Source organism: Coturnix japonica, chromosome 4 (genome assembly GCF_054131305.1).
Source record: "Coturnix japonica strain WE chromosome 4, WE-NBRP24, whole genome shotgun sequence".
Lineage (NCBI taxonomy): Eukaryota > Metazoa > Chordata > Aves > Galliformes > Phasianidae > Coturnix > Coturnix japonica.
The window spans coordinates 37,570,612-37,587,509 of record NC_140666.1 but is presented as its reverse complement, the minus strand read 5'-3'; the positions used below and the strand labels follow the sequence as shown (position 1 = coordinate 37,587,509).

At 36.0% G+C, this 16,898-nt stretch overlaps 1 protein-coding gene across 5 annotated transcripts in view; it reads right to left on the bottom strand.

The window, feature by feature from the left end:
- DCLK2 (doublecortin like kinase 2) overlaps positions 1-16,898 on the bottom strand; it is a 71,696-nt gene that overhangs the window by 12,475 nt on the left and 42,323 nt on the right. For all 5 annotated transcript variants that reach the window (XR_001554836.3, XR_001554837.3, XM_015861111.3 and 2 more), the window contains 5 exons: positions 11,307-11,379; positions 10,562-10,670; positions 6,726-6,783; positions 3,001-3,120; positions 1,270-1,416 (listed from right to left, as the gene is read on the bottom strand). Coding sequence is in view for 3 of the 5 variants with exons in the window: in XM_015861111.3 (XP_015716597.2) it covers positions 1,270-1,416; positions 3,001-3,120; positions 6,726-6,783; positions 10,562-10,670; positions 11,307-11,379 (507 nt within the window). In the remaining 2 variants the exon portion in view is untranslated. The remainder of the gene's footprint in view (positions 1-1,269; positions 1,417-3,000; positions 3,121-6,725; positions 6,784-10,561; positions 10,671-11,306; positions 11,380-16,898) is intronic.

Here is a 16,898-nt window from a genome sequence, read left to right as displayed (position 1 = left end):
TGCAAAAGAACCAGCTACTTCCAAGCACAGATTGCAACTGATGGGCATTATTTGCATTTGCACTCAGTACTGATCTGCTGTCTCAGCATGCTGGTATTGTCAATCACTATGAATAGGACTTGCATCCGTTGAGTAATCTCTTTGGGCTTTCTAGGCAGAAAGGACATTTGTGCCTTTTTATAATTGATTTGAATACCAATGAGAGTTTAAAGTGTATTTAGATTGGTTGTATTTGAAGACGTGCTGATAATTAAGCGATAAATTTTCTCTTTTATGTGCTGGGTTGCTATGTTTTCCAGGAGAAGCTTTCCCCCCTCTTTCTTTTGCTAAACATTCTAATTTATTTGTGGGTTTATGTCAGTTGCTGAAGACTGCCAGTGGAATTGGTTGGGAAGGAAGTAACTATTAATTAGAAATTATTTTCAGCTCATAACGCCATCCTTGTAATAAATCAAAATCTATTCTGGGAAAAGCTGGGACTCCTTATTAAAAAGGATGGGCAAGTATCACAGAAGGCTTTCAGAAATGCCCATCAAGTGTTAACAAAAGCTCCAGGCATTCCTGATGACAGAGACTCAGATAAGGGAAGGTTATGGCCCTGCTTGTTCATTGCATCACATCTAGTATCTACACCCAATAGGTAATTCCTGTGTATCACCTCTATGTGTAAGCAAGGCAGCACACTGCTCCCATTCTGTGCACTGTACTCTAAGCAGTTCTCAGAGCAGACTTCGTGGTCATTCTTACCAACAGACTCAGTTACTTTATATGTTGGCTGAGAACAAAATGTCATCAGTCACCCATGACAAAACAAATGTACGTACAGAGTTAATTCTCAGCTAAAATACTGGTAAGTCATTAGAAAGATGTTCATTCCTGCTATGACAGTAAAATTAAAAAAAGCTTTCAATAACCATATGATCTCTGGAAGAAGTGTCTCTCAGCCCACCCTCACCCCCACTTGCAAAATGTCATAAATAATTCATCAACACAGCTTTAAAATTCCTTGTTCTGTGAGACAATATTCCTACTCATCCAAATGGCAGACAATCAAAATGTAAATAAAGACAGGTCTAAGGACATGTTTGAGCATAGCTCATTTGGGTTATGGTGATTGCTATCTCATGGTAGAAGATTTATTTTATACATACATATTCCAAATTAATAATCCTTCTGTTCCCTGCTCAGTTTTTTGATGCTTATATATGAGCATTTGCATTCATGAGCAGAAAGTAAGAAAGAAAATATTAGAAAATAAATGAGACGTACCAAGAGATTTTCTGGCTTGATGTCTCTGTGCACAATGTTGAGACCATGAAGGTACTTGAGTGCGCTGGCCAGATTGTAGACCATTGCACTCCCATCCCGCTCTGTGTATTTTGTAGAAGAAGTGATGGCATCAAATAGATCCCCTCCCTAGAGTAAGGAGAGATTAGTAGGTCAGTCCAAGAAAAATAATGAAGACAATTTGGAACATACAATGTAAAATCTTCCTGCACAAAAGGCATCCTCAGAAGCCTGTTAAAATGTTTAAAAAAAAAACAACACAACACACCACAACAAAACACAACAAATAAAAATCCCACAAGAATAAAACTTCTCACTGAGATTGTAGAATGGGAACCTGGGTCATTTACAAATCAGAGTCTTTTTTTGGCTTGATTTCATTTGACTGATCTTTCTACCTCTGATTGCTCATTTGTATGATATACAGAGATACCCCCATACAGTTTCTATTTTCTTCATCTTACCAACTTAATTCTTTCTCTGATTTTGAGTAAAGCCTAAAGAAAATCCATCCAGCAGTAAAAAGCCTAACATCACAGTTTGCAATTGTAATGAACTGCAAAGTAGAAATGCTGCAGATACTGTGAAAATGTGAAGTTAGTTACTAAAGCTGAACAGGATGAGTTTGAAGTACAGAACTTGCAGGTCATTTCAGAGTAGGCCCATTGTGTAGTCTCTGATTAGGATACCCCGTTTATCTTGGAATACATAACAACGTGTAAATGAGTTTCTGACGCAGCATTTCCAATCATCGCCATGAGTTTTATGTGGGTGTCTGTATGATGATTACCCTGGTGATTTATCTGAGCAGTGGGTGGCATTCCAAGCATTTCAATACATGTGGAAAAGAAGCAGCCAAGCTGGTGGAATATTAAAATATTAATAAAATAACTTACAACGCCTCTTATAGCTTCTAGAATGGGAGATAAATGGGTAGGTTACAAAAATTCTGACTTCAACAACTAGACTTTCTTTAGAGTTTCCCAAGCGGGAAACAGCTGTAGGGGTCGTTACTGGATGAAACAATGTTTCAGGCAGAAAAAACAGTGATGAGTTGCGCTGATCTGACATGCTGAAACCAATGGGCAGTGATGCAGTGAATGTACAAAACACAGATAATTGAGAATGCAGAAATAAAACTCAATGCAACTTGTATCCTGTATTCACAAGGTGGCAGCAGAATGGAATGTGAGATATTTTTCCTCTGTACACGTACAGTAGCACCATCTTTGGCCAGCTGGAAGTGAAGGGATGTTTCATACAAGGAAAGGAAGTGAAAGGTTTTAATGTTGCTGGAACACAATCGCTGAAGTCTGGACTTCTTGTACGTATGGTCTTCTAAGATAAATTAATTAAATAGAGCTTTTCCCTTTAAAGCAAATAATTAAATATATTGGTAAAATAAATGCAAATTTTCCATTACTATATGCATATCACAGCTAGCCTCTGCATGTTGTAAATGATATAAAACCACCATCCACTTTTTTCTAGGCTGCACACTTACTTAGCAAGATTACCTCAAATCTGTGTCTGATACTCTAATTAAAAAAAGAAGAGATGTAAATGCCACTAATGGAACTGATTGATAAGAGTATTTGCATGATTAAAATGGAGATTGCCACTAAAATCTTATCTGATTGTGTCTCCTAGGCATTACATCCTTGACCAACACAGAGAATTGTTCTTTGAAAAAAAAATCTCTCAAGGTTTTACCTTGACCAGCTCCATCACCAGATAGAGTTCTGTTGGAGTGTCCATTTCCTCTATCAGCATAATGATATTTGGATGCTTCACTCGACGTAGAATAGACACTTCATTTTCAATCAGGTGTTCCTGTCAGTAGAGGGTACAGAGATATACATGAATAAAGTAGCCCATTCAGTTTTCTTTTGATCAGCTTTTCAGGGAGCACCCATTTTTCTGTTTATTTCATTTATGTAGTAAAGGCTACTGTCACATACTGGATTTTAACTTGTATTTCAGCCCACTTGTACTTCATCAGTGACCCGTAATTTAATTTAAGATATTTCAAACGCATAACCCATGGATTATCACTAAAAAAGATCCTGGAAGAAGACAGCAGTTCAGGAAGTGCAGGTTGCATTTCTTATGTTGATATTAACAGGTTGAGAACCTCTCTGGACTTGGATCTTTGTAAGCTGCCACCTCCCAACAATAGCTAACATGTTCTTGATCCTCTACAGCCTTCAGTTCTCATTTAGTGTACAGTATTCAAGGACAGATTACCTAGGATTTATTTTTCAAGGACTGGCAATTTAAAAAAGGACATGGATTATAAATAGAAAAATGATAACTGCTTTGGTAATTGGACCTCAGTTTATTTTATATGTATCTTCAGATTTACAGTCTGCAAAATATGTACCAGCTCAGTCAACTCGCTGTGGCTCCAAGCAGCTTAACAGTGCACAGATTGCATTTAATTTGTCCTTCTGTATATTGCTGAGAAAGTAATGGGTTTACAGAACAATTAGCTTCAGAATGTTTGGCTTTCTAGAGTATCCTCACATTTGGTTAATGCTATGGAGTCAAGAAAATTGCATGCCTCTTCCACTGGAATAACGATTGGCATTTTTCTTTATAAATATTGGAATACAGTCATTGCATTTAGATTCCCTGCAAAGTAAGTAACACCGCCTGCCAAAAACATAAGTTTTCTTTCCTTTGGCATGTAAGACCTCATCTCACCGGAGTCTGAACTTATTCATGTTTAATGCACTGATAAGCAGCATGCAGTTCATGCATTTGTGAGCAGAGCATGAGAAGTAGATGTGATCTATTGTGCAGTGATTAAACATCTTACGCTACTTTAGCTTCTATTTTCAGGTTTACTTATGGATGCATTGTGTTTTTGCAAAGCTTTATGTGGCTGTGTAACTCAGAAACCACATGCCGTGTGTGCATCTCATTTTGTGAGCGTGGTGTGGCATATATGGGTTCAACAGTCACACCTTTGAAATTCAATTTGAAAGAGCATCAATTGTCATTCTGAACAAACATATGTCTGCTCCAAGCAAAGGTGCTCTGGAGGAAGAAAACAAATAAACATGAAGAATTTTGTTAAACACAATGCTCAATCTCATCAACAGACAAAAGTGAACAGCCACAGCATATTAAGCCTTATGGATGGAAGCCTGCAAATTCAAAACTAGTGTTAGGAATCCAAAGAAAAACTAGAATATTTTAATATATTTTTCTACCCAAAGAACAAATAGCATATATTCATTATATCCATCAATTCTGACTGAGACTCGATGGTTTAACCTATGTTTTCTCTATTTAATTTGACTAAATTGTTAATGGCTTTAAACAAAACCCAGGTGGAAGTTATTTTTATCTAAAGCTAGTGACAATAACATTCATTTTTAAAAGGTTCCAAAACATTGTTTAGCTGTTGTAGTGATACTTATCTTCAAAGCACTGGCTCATATATATATATATATATATCCCACTGTTTTTCCTATATTTTGTCATTAAAAGAAAATAGTTTTCCAACTTTTTTTTTAATGTTTTCCTTTTTAGTGCAACATAGATTTCAGTCTACGTTCATAGGAATTATTTAAAGAAAAACTGTTGTATGATCGGTATTTAGGTTGCTTGTAGAAAACACATTAGTCAATCCAAGATAAACTGGTAGAGAGCAGTGAGCAACATACAAATCACACATATTTGGTCCAGCTGGTTGTTTTTAACACAGGACTTATCTTGGCAAGGAAAGAGGGTGAAGGACTAACTTGCAGCAAAATTAAACTATTTACTTTGTTAAGTATGGTCTTTGCTTGTACATACACATACATCTGGATGCAGATGTATTGACACAGATCCCTTCAAAACAGACAATTATGTAACCATGCAATAATTCTATATATTTTTCTGGTTTTGTTCATTTGTTTTAAAGCAGCAAGAGTGATAAGTAGAAAATGTGTCTGAACTCTACAGTACAGAATGGTCTCTGGACTATTCCAATTTATGGCTCTTAGGAGGCTCTCAGACATGCGATAGAAACAGCTGAAGTTGAAAGGATTAAAAAATAAAAAAAGATCTCTTTTTCAGTAAAACACACTGGTTCAACTTTCCAACAGCCAAAGATTTCACCACATTTTAATCTCAGAAATGCAATTCTAGCACTGGTTTTCTTGGGGTTATATCTTTTTTAAGATTCCTTTCCTAATTTTCCATTAAATAAACCTATAGATATGAGATATTCATCTCCTTACACAACTTAAAATCTGTACGAACAGACCATTCCTGGCAGAGGACCTCTACTCCAGAGCAAGTCATCATAGCAGGTAGGGTGTCAGTGCAGAGCAGTATACAGCTCCTTACTATACAAAGAACATCACGTGGACTTTCAGCATCTTCATACAAGGTCACTTCTATCATTTATAACTCTGAATTCTACTCTGCAGAGCATTTACTCTATGCAATTGATAAGAAGTAATTTTAAACCCTAATTTAGTTGCAAAGATAACTCCAGAATCATTTCACTGCAGTTACTTATAAAACTGGATATATGCATCAAAAAGGCATTATTTATTTTCAAGTTATACTTGAAAGAAAGGCAGTTATTTCCTATCTCAGACTATTTAAAACAAAATTTGACTGCCGTTTAATACTGTGCCTTCAGTGTTGCTTTTGCTAACAATAAACTATGATCCATTTGATTCATAAGTTCCTCAAGAGCCCTTTGTTTTTAAGGTCTTGCAAAGCAGTGAAAATAGAAGCCTTTTTTTTTTTTTTTTTTTTTTTTTTTTTTTGTCATTTGTTTTAACATTTAGTCTCCATTCTTGACTATGTTTCACCTATTGTTATTTTTTTCCCCTTGTTTTTAAATGGAGGAGGTCTGTGGCACTCTAGGATACCTGCTTCTCTTATGTAACGTACTCTTCTGTAGAAGGCTTTTTTGTTGTTTTTTGTTTTATTTTGTTTTTCATGTATTAGAAATAAAGTATTCAGAACTCTCTCATTAAGAGATGTTTGTTCTACAGGACATTTAACTATATAAACAGAAGTAAATGGTTGATAAAATTTCTTCCCAAATCACAGTTTTGTATATAAAAGGAGTATGTACAGCCATAGACAGGGATAAGAGGTAGAGAGGGAAGGGAAAACAGGAAACTTCCTCTCTCATATTATACAAATCAAAATAATTAGGCTATATTTTGTCTGATTTCGTTTTGAACAAGTACTGGTGTTTGTTAGTTCAATAAAAAGGATGACAGTTTGTTTTTTACCCTATAATCTAGCAGGCTAACACTCACAACTTTTAGTATTTGCTTCTTGGACGGAATATCACCCAGTTAAACAGATATTCTGAAAGCAGTCAGAAAACCCAAACACGCCCACCATTTATGACTAATGAGCAGCTGCTCATGCTACTGCTGCTGTTTTTCTTAAACATGTAAATTAGTGCACTCTACCTTTCCACAGCATTTAGCCTTGTCTATAATCTTCAGCGCAAACTCCTTTCCTGTGGATCTAGTGAGAAAAATATGAAAATGTTAATCAGAAAACAGTCAACATTGTGTGGCATTATCTGTAAGAATATACACAGTGGAATGCCTTCACCCACGGAGGCTACTGAAAAAAAAAAAAAATGCACAGAACAGGCTTCATTTTGTTTTTCATATTCTCAGCAACATTTGTGCCTGCTGTTTCCCTGACTACCGCAGCCCTGCTCACTTACTTGGTGTGTTATTCCTAGGCTCCAGCTGCAATTCATTCTTCTGTGACCTACCACAACTGCCTCTCACCTCCTTACTGCAATGTGCTGAATTTGTCTTGGGCCCTCCACTTTGCTTTGTTCAACTGGTAGACTTTAAAGATAGAATCATCCTCATTTTCATGTAAGGGGAGAGAGGAAAAAAAGCTTTATAGAAAAAAAGATAGGATTCAGTAGAGCTAGGACCCTGTAATTCATTATGTACTAGTCCAAAATCCTGCTGAATTTATTAGGAGATAATTTTGTATTTCATTCATTCTTTTTTATTTTTTCCCCTCCCCAGGAGTGTACAGAACTTTATAGCTATCATTTGTAGTACCAGGGCATTTAAGAGGGTCGTTATATCCAAAGTAGAAAGCATGACTATTTTTGGTAGATACTCCCTCCAAAAGAAGGAGCTCCATTTTGCTTTTTATACCTCTAAGCAATAATAAAAATCTTCTACCTTTATTCAGAAGGAGAAAAAAAAAATGAGAGAAAAAAAGCAATACAAATAAATTAACTTCTTTTTTATTTCCTGTAATCAAAGATGACATTACTAATTGTAGTAAGGAGGACTTAAAAATGAAAACTAAGTGTCATTACATCCTATTGCTACTATCCTGTTTTTGTGTTAGTACCAAGAGACTTAAGTGTGTCTCAGAACACCACTAGCATATGTAATAAAAACACTGCAGGAGGATCCAAAAGAAAAAATTAGGTACATTTTTAAGTTAACAAATTAATTCTCAATATACTCTTTGCATTAGATACAGCAAATCAAAATTGCTACCTCACAAAAAAGGAACTGAGTTAACATTTCACATTCAAATGATCCATTATTGAAAAAATGCAGCAGAGAACCTCTGCTCTCAAAGTGCAGCTGTATCTGCTAGGTTGTCATAGTTACAACCTGATCCAGTCTTTAGATAGAAGTGCTATCTAAATAGTATCTGTGAAATGCTATCCTCTTATAGAGAAGATGTAGAATCTACTATGAACACAAAGTGTAATTCAAAATCACAATTTATTTTATTCTAAATTAAGTGCATTATCTGAAAGTCTGCAAATAACTGATCAGCAAAACCCACTTAGGAAACCTTCAGCATTCGTGCTGTGTTGAAAGAGGAGCTAACATTCATAATGCCAATTCATTAACCAACTTCAAATCCCTCCTGCAAATGCTATACTATAGTACTTGAGAAAATACAAAAGATAGCAGACAAACAGTTTGTGTGTTGGTATCACTGCCTGTCATATTGACCAGTATTGTCTGACAGGTTGCTGGCATTCTGTCTAGCTGTCAGTATCCATCTGTTGACTCGTGTATTCATATATATATATATATATAGGCACCCTTTGAGAAAGAGGCCATTTTATTTTGTAGAGTAGCTGATACAATGGCCTCCTGGCTCCACAACTGAAGCTTTCAAACACAACATGATGAGAAATTAAGTGTAATAATTAATAGAAATTAAAGGAAAAGCATTTATAGTTGGCAATTCCTCTCTCCTAATTATTAGTAGCAATTGAATTATATTTATTTTTTGTAATATTCATTTAATAACACTTCACTAAATATAAAGATGGAGCCATATGCAAAGGTAGGTCTTTGAGTTTAAATTTGACTTTTTATTTTCATATTTTTGTTAATTAACATGAAGGTTGTTTTTTTATCCCATTCCAAAAACATAGAAGACATTTAGAAACCAAAGTGACATAGCAGCCCTTATCCCATTTTCAGCGGAAATCGCACAGTTTACAAAATGCACAGTAGTTATTTCTGAAAATATTAAATTATGCAATCTTACGCGTTCAACCTTTCTTTCATGAACTTCATTTGCTCTACCACTAACAAAAGATTTGCGGCCAGGTTTAGAGCATGTGGGAAGATGCTGTGAAGCACAATTCATTTAGTTTCTCTCAAGCCTCTTGTGTGGCTTCTTGCAGGTTGAAGTGGATTTTGAATTCTTTTTTCAGCACAGCTGGTTGTGTTGCCTTTTCATAATTTTTGTAACATACCTGCAGTGTTTAAAGCACTGGGGAAATGCTTTCACTTTAATGTGGTACTGCTTGTCAGGAACAGAGTTTCTTGGTGGAAACATCAAACCCATGGAGTCTAGATGTTAACACTGATAGAAGCATTATCTAATCCCTGCACTTACAACAGGAAGTTATTTAGGGTGTACTCAGATCACTCAGCCATTTTTTTCCCTTTATCAGTTCTGTAATCTGGTAGTATCTCTAGAAGCTGTCACCTAAGTCTTTATTCCTTAATTTATAAACCTTAGTTGCTACTACGTCATCAAGTATTAAAAATAATGAACAATGTGTTCTGCTATAAATCAAAAGAGAGTACTAGATGTTGTATTGCATACAACCCACCAATATTATTTTCAGTAAAGAAATAACACAGATACAGTATCAAGGAACCTTTCTCTTGAGGGAAAAACCAACAACAAAGTTATGGCTGCACAAAGGTAGGGATTGTAATTTATACATATATGTTCAGCATGTTCAGCCTCTCTGCATAACCCTTTTGGCTCGTTTGTATGACTCAGCAAGAATGCCAGTGTGTGAATATATGACCTGCTAAGATTGGAATGAGATGTTCCTATTAAAAATGATGTTTATTTAAGGTAAACTGGCAGATGTGGATCAAGTACTCTGATAACTGCTATGGATTTTACAGATGTTTGCTGAATCTGCTTAGTGTTTATAGTCAGGTTGGAGATTCTTCATAATGTTTAAGAAGCTGATGTAATTCTCAGATTAATGAAGAAGGTGGTTCTAAAACATAAACTGAGAAAATATCAGTCAACATATAAAAAATAACAGTTGAATTGTCTGTTCTGTTTACAACAGCAGCAAAGCATGACACAAAGCTTGCAGAGAATGAGCAGTAACACAGCACAGGTCTGTAAAGGTATCCTGTTTACCTTCAGGAAAGTTGTGCATGAGAATATTTCAGAGTCTGGAATATTAAAAGACTGACTTAAGATTTCTGGCTCTACACTGCATGTTCTGTGCCAGCCCTCTGAACAAGCAAGCAGAAAGGAGTTGGTTGCACAGGCTATCATCTGCCACTAATTGTATGCTTTTAAGAATACTTTGTTCACAGTATGCCAAAAGGTGTGAAAAATGGCTTCAGTAGCAGGCAGTAGGATCCCACAGCAGCAAAACTGCTCAGGCTTCCTGAAAGACCGCTTAGGTACCACAGAAAATCTCATGTCAGCCCCAACAGTCTCATGTGGTATAAAGGGGTTTCTTGAAGATCTGCAGTGGTTCCTAAAGAGCCTCCATAAAAAGGTGATATCTCTTTTAGCTTTGGGGATTAAAAAGCTACATTCCTCTGCTTCTCTCATGTACCTTTGCTGAAATAACACATAGGAAACTCTGAGTGTTTTGCTTTGTTTAGTTCTCCCAAAGTGTAGGCGTATCTTTGTGACTGCCCTTTGCTTTCATCTCATCACATTTTCTATGCAATCTTTCTAATGCACAGGGTTCTATCCAGTGAAATAACAGTTATCACAACTGAATGTTCTCCTTGCTCACCGTTCTATGCACTCCTTCACAACAGCAAAATTGCCATCACCAATCACCTTTCCGACTTTATACTTCTCAAGAATGGTGGATGACCCTGAGCACTTGTTTCCATTCACACCTGCAGAAAAGCAAGGTCAGTAACACAAACTGAAGAGAGGTGTCAGCAGGGTGTAATATATCCCCCATAGGTGAATACAGAATTAAGACAGCCACAAATACAAAACAGAAGTGTAAGCCGTTTTCCTCTCTGCTTATTCCCTTATTTTTTAACTCAAACGTAAGAATGAACAGCATAAGACAATTGTTTGACCTTTCTTCCATACAAATCAAATATTACCTTTAGTTTGGATGTATTCTAAAAGTGAGGAATGCAGCTAGAATGCTTTCTGAACTCCAAATACTTTTTCTAAAGTATCATCTTGATCTACAAGTGCATGTAAAAACCACAGCAGCAAGTAAAAACGCACATTTTCCTTATATGATACAAAGCAGCATGCATTCCAATTGCTTCAAGGTTTTGTTTGTTTGTTTGTTTAGCCTAATCCAGGCTGTGCCATTGTCATGTCTGCCCTTGTTCAAAATCTTCACCAATTAATTGGATGAAGGGATACAATTCACTATCAGCAAGTTTACTGATGATACAAATTTGGGAGGACTGACTGACAAACCAGCAGGCAAACATCTAACATTGCAAAACTAATTTTTAATTACAGCAAAATTTTTACAAGGGCATTTAGTAATTGTAATTGCCTACCTTCAGGACTCTGGCAACGGAGTGATTCAGGTACACCATTCACATTGGACGAAGATCCACCATGAGGAGAGATCTGTGAAAGCACATGACATCTTGTTATTTATCACAATAAAGTAATTGCAAGGAGGAGTCAGGAAGAAATGTAGAGAAAACAACAGAAAATTTACAAAAAACTCTAAAAACACCTATAAAGAATCAGCTTATTTTCCACTCTCATTTTATTTTTACTCTTGCTTTCTCACAGTTAATCTTCATTAACATAAAATACTGTCTTTCACCAAACTTGAGACATACATAAGCTTGATATTACTCTTTATAGGCATAGTTGAGCAGATTTTAGCAAAACTGCTAGCAGCAAAGAAAATTCTCTCCCACTGCACAAACATTCTCTCTTCATTCTATGGAATAATACACTCCGCTTGCTTAGTAACATAAATTCTCATGTCAGCTAGAGATTCAAACCCAAAGACAGCCATCTCCAGACAACTGTTCAGTGATCAGTATATTCTAACACATCTACTTCACAGCTGGCACTGCCAGAAGTTTCCCCAGCTGAACTCTGTCAGCCTGTGCCCTCATTAGACTAGCACTGAAGTATGCTATGAAGGTAATATAGAAATGCTCTCATGACCCTACAAGTTTACATTTAAAGAACATAATTTTGGCATAGGGTGCCTAGAACCTCTACAATAGTCAGATTTCCATGACAGTTTAAAAGTTTGTACTTTAGTTAATTATGGATGTGAAGACTGGGGACCTCTACTAACAATAAAAGTTAGATGTCTTTGTAAAAACAATCATCTAACAGGTTTTGAAGGACAGTGTATGATGAAAACAGCTTTTGCTGTACTAACAACTTAACTGGTACTTGATCTGAACCCTCACAATTCCACTTGCAGTTGTCCTGCCATAATCAGCAATCAACTTCTACTTTAAAATAGGGCGGTGTATGAACAAATGCAGTGAACAGTAAAAGCTACTGATCTGTTCTGTGTACTAACTGCTCCCATTACAGATAAATGTAGTTTTTTAATTTAGTAAATATTATTAAGTATAAAATAAAATTAATCTAAATATAAAATTATTACATTGTCCCACTCTATGTAGTATTTCTTGCTGTTCTGTGAATTTCCAATACCTTGTTTTCTTCGTGGGTTATTACAATAGTTCTCACTGCTCACCACATCAAGGATTAAAATGCTTCCCTGCCTTAAGCTCAGTGTCTGTGGAAATGGCTTTGCATGACACCAGGAATCCAAATGCAGCATTTTCCATTTAGCTGACATTGTCTGGTTACACTGCAGAATATTTTAAATCATTAACACTATTGTCAATGAAAAAACTGAACTGACAGATAGGGATATTGTCTAAAGGCTCATGAAATGCTAATGAATGCTTAAGTTTCTAGTGGCAGCTGAGCTGCCAGATCAGCTAAAGGTACAGTAGCTGTATGACTGTACAGCTGTACAAGTTAATTTTGCAGAGCCTCTAAAACAATTCTGGTTACTAGCATTTGGCATAGCAGTAGCATCAAACAGCAATGAGGCAGCTACTACTACTACTACTCACTGCTAATAACTTAAAGTGAGATTGTGTTAATGCAGCTGTATTTCTGAGCTGTTTGTTTAACAAGGATTAGGAACAAGGACACTTGGTTTAATTGACCCTGATGCAAAATCATGAGTCAGTCTCTTATCCCATCAGTCACATCTTCAAGTATGAAATGGGTAACAGAAGAGATCCCTACAAAATCATAGACATCAGTCAAACTAGAACATCAGTAATCCATTTGGGCTTTTGAATGAGTGAAAATACAAATGAATACCTAGCTCACATTTCCACCTTCCTTCATCCTTATAATCAGGTCAGAGCATGACTAGGCATATGCCTTCCTACCACCATATTTACAAGAAGGAAACAAATAGGAGCAGGAAAAAAAGCTAAGAGAATAGGAAAAGGAAGAAGTCTAATGCTGCTATTGTGGCTGAGCTGATTGATCAGATCCTGAAACAGCAACTTAACCATAGATCTGCCAATAATAATTTACCTCGTGGCTCTAGAGATGATGTCAAACCCATTCTATCCATTTTTGTGAACTGGGTCTATGGGTCTCAGTTCCTCAGCAGCAAAACTAGTCTAGACTTTCCCTGCTGTGTCAGGGTAGACATAAATCCTTCAGCTGTCTATGATGTACAAGTACATCAGATCAGCCAAAAAAGGTGGGAAAGAGGTGCGAGTTAATAACAAGTGACTCACGGTTAAGTAACAATTATTAATAAGATATTTTCTAATCATTTAAGCTTCCCAGTGATGCGTGGTATTTTGAGTATGCTGCACCACTGATATCCCACTTGACTGGTTCACTAGTCATGACTGTATTTGCACAAAGAAAAGGATGCACACTGATACACTAGTGAATACAAATGGAATCTATGATCACCATGCAGATTAGACTTTGCAGCAACTCCTCCATTTGTATTCTACTCCACACAACACTACTGCTTTCTTTCAGTACTGCTCCCCTTACACCATGCAGAGTGTGCATGGGATATAAATCCACCTTCTCACTCATATGCAAGTCCCAGAAAATTCAGACCCTGGTAATATTATTACTTCATTGATGGTAAAACACCTGTTTTCTACCATATAACAGACAAATGGCCAATACAGTACTGTAAGATTTATGTAAACTTTGTGTTTGTATTTAGAAGGTAAAGGTGGAAAGAACAAAAAGGTAATCTGAGATAACTGTACAACTGATGGGATTTTACTTTTCATCTAACAAGAGTCTCAGGAAGGATCCACAGATTGAATTTCATATTTGATTGAAGTAGAATGGTACCTTAATTGACTAACCTTTGCACGCAGGTAGGATGAACTGTCTACGATACAGATGTTTGTGGAAATGTTTTGGTGTTTTTTCTCCATATTCAATAACTAACTTCTTGGTAGCTACATGAGATAGTGCCTCCTAGAGTATGGGGCTTTTTTTTCTGCAGTGTTACAGCTTCCCACCTAAAGGTGCCTTTGTGTCTGTCTTTTACTTGTCTGGATAGAAAAGGAAAACTTATGTCTCCAAATTGCCTGGTCTGGTGGGCATGGCTGTACATGCATGTGCTAGTGCTTTATTACAGTGCTCAATACTATAAAAAATATCTAAGATAAAAACAATATAAATACATTTTGTTGCACTGCTCTGGCAACATTGTTTCTCTTAAAGAGATTCTGACTTAGGCCACATTATATAAAGCTTTTAGAGAAGCTGAGGCAGAGATGAGAGGAATGGAGCTGATAACATTGGTTTTCCTCCCAGAGCAGAATAGCCAAGTCTATCTACTAGTCCAGTCTACTTTGTGAACAAGAAAGAAGCTTAGTTGTAAGTTTACCAAAAGGAACAGTTAAAGAACTTCTCTCAGAACTGCTGTTGTCTAGGCTGTATACTTCCTTGCATATATCCTTAATATGCAATTGCTAACAGATAAACATGTACAATACGAAAGATTACTGCCTTGATGAAGATAGGTACTAATCTCTCAAATCACTTAAGCACATGTTTAACTTTAAGTAAATTAACTCTCCCACTGAAGTAAAAGGGACTAATCAATAGCTTAAAGTTAAGCAAGTGCTTAACTTATTTTCTGGATTGGGTTTTAATGCCCTTTCTCTTTGATCATTTGCTCAGTAAGTCAAAGAAGTAATATACAAATTCAGACACTACTATTTAGAATACCTGCAATTCTAAATCTAATTCAACTGCAAAGTATAATTTTAATTTAATAATAATAATAATAACAATAATAATAATAATAACAATAATAATAATAATAATAATAATAATAATAAAAAGGTAAGACTTCATGGTACTTAATTCCAATAGGAAACAACAAAACACATCCAAGTAAGGACATTACAACACTACTGTTCTTATTCTATTCTCTGGAGATTTTTATGATACGTGTCATGTTTATTAACACATGTACCAGATGAGCTAGGAGTCAAAGTACCCTTTATGGCATTACACATCTGAATCTATAAACACACATTGAGAGCCAAAGACAAGAGCTAAAGAAATCAAATATGACCTGTCTACAGAACAGGACTCAAACCCTCTACAAAGTAAAATGCTTAGTAATGGGATAAAACTGTGAGGTTAAAAATAGATAATAACAAAAGGACAGTAGTACACAACTTTGTGTGCGTCTTTAACGTTTGCTCTTATTTATTCATGCAGCTGTAGTCGAAAGGCAACAGTGCAGTATCTTTATTTTTCACTTACTAGACTAAAGGCTTTTAAGGCTGTGGGAAAATTGTGTAGTGTTTATTATTCTGCTACCATAGCAGACATTCCTGTGATTTCAGTGTCATCTCACAGTCCAGGAAAATTTTTTAAACACTTTTGCAAAATTGGAACACTGTAGAGCACACTGGCTAAATGTATGCAGTGAACAATTGATAGCTTATGGGCGCTTTATTTGGAGAGATGAAAAGGAACAGAAGTAAAAACTTTCCCTTAAAAGATAAGCTGTGTTTCCTGCAAGGAGATTCTGCACTTCTGCTAATCAAGCACTGCAAAGAAGAAGGAATCCTTGTTGACTGGGAAGGTTTCATTTTAAAGGAAAAGGCATCTTTAATACTGCATTTCCAAAGGCAAGAAATCCTTGGAAATATTCTTTATACCTTCACTGTCTGCCAAAGTATTTGTTTACATCCTCATTTTTTCTTCTGCTGCAGTCACGGTGCCTTTAAATACATGCAGGAAACCAGATTACTTGTCTGTGCAGTGATGCAGTCGTAGCAAGAATGAATTCTTCAATAATAAGGTGCATCAGTAATCTCAAAATACTAAAATTTGTCTGTGCTTTCCTGCTGTTTTCGTCATTGGATTGGCCAAGATCAATCTTAGAATAATAGCAATGGGTTTCTTAAAATAATCTTGTTTTGTATTAAAAATGCTTCCCTGTTACTGGTTTTATGTTGATATTTACCACTGAAACTGTCATTAATACTAGAACATAACTGGGAAATTGCACAGCATTCTTGATCCTTTTGGAAATTATCCAGAGATCCACCCCCTAATTTTTTCTATCTTTAGTCTCAGGAACACAGCTGGAATCTCTACTGAACAGGTACATCTCGATGGGATAAAACAAGGGTTACCCACTAATGTGTTACTTCAGTAATACATAAGGTCTGAGATTATTCATTTATAGTTGCTGTTTTCTATGGAGACATAGGAATGACTTACATGACAGGAAAACTCATTAATATATAGCATCAATTAAATTCCTAGATGAAAAGGTATAGCAACCTACTTCATTGAAATTGACAGTGAAGGGAAAACAAGACATGTCCACGTCACAGAAAAACGCTTGCCACTAACAGAATTATCTCCTTCTCAATAGAGCTTTAATCTATTGAACAACTTACTGGGAGGAGAAAAAAAGAAAAAAAGAAAAAAACAAAAAAGCCTAATTATCCAGTTTCTAAACTTGTAATTTCAGTAATGAGCATTTGTTAAGTATTGCACTGACCGGCTGAGAGCCTCATGTCTGCTAGTTTTGGCATCCTTTACCATAGATTTATGGTAAGAGC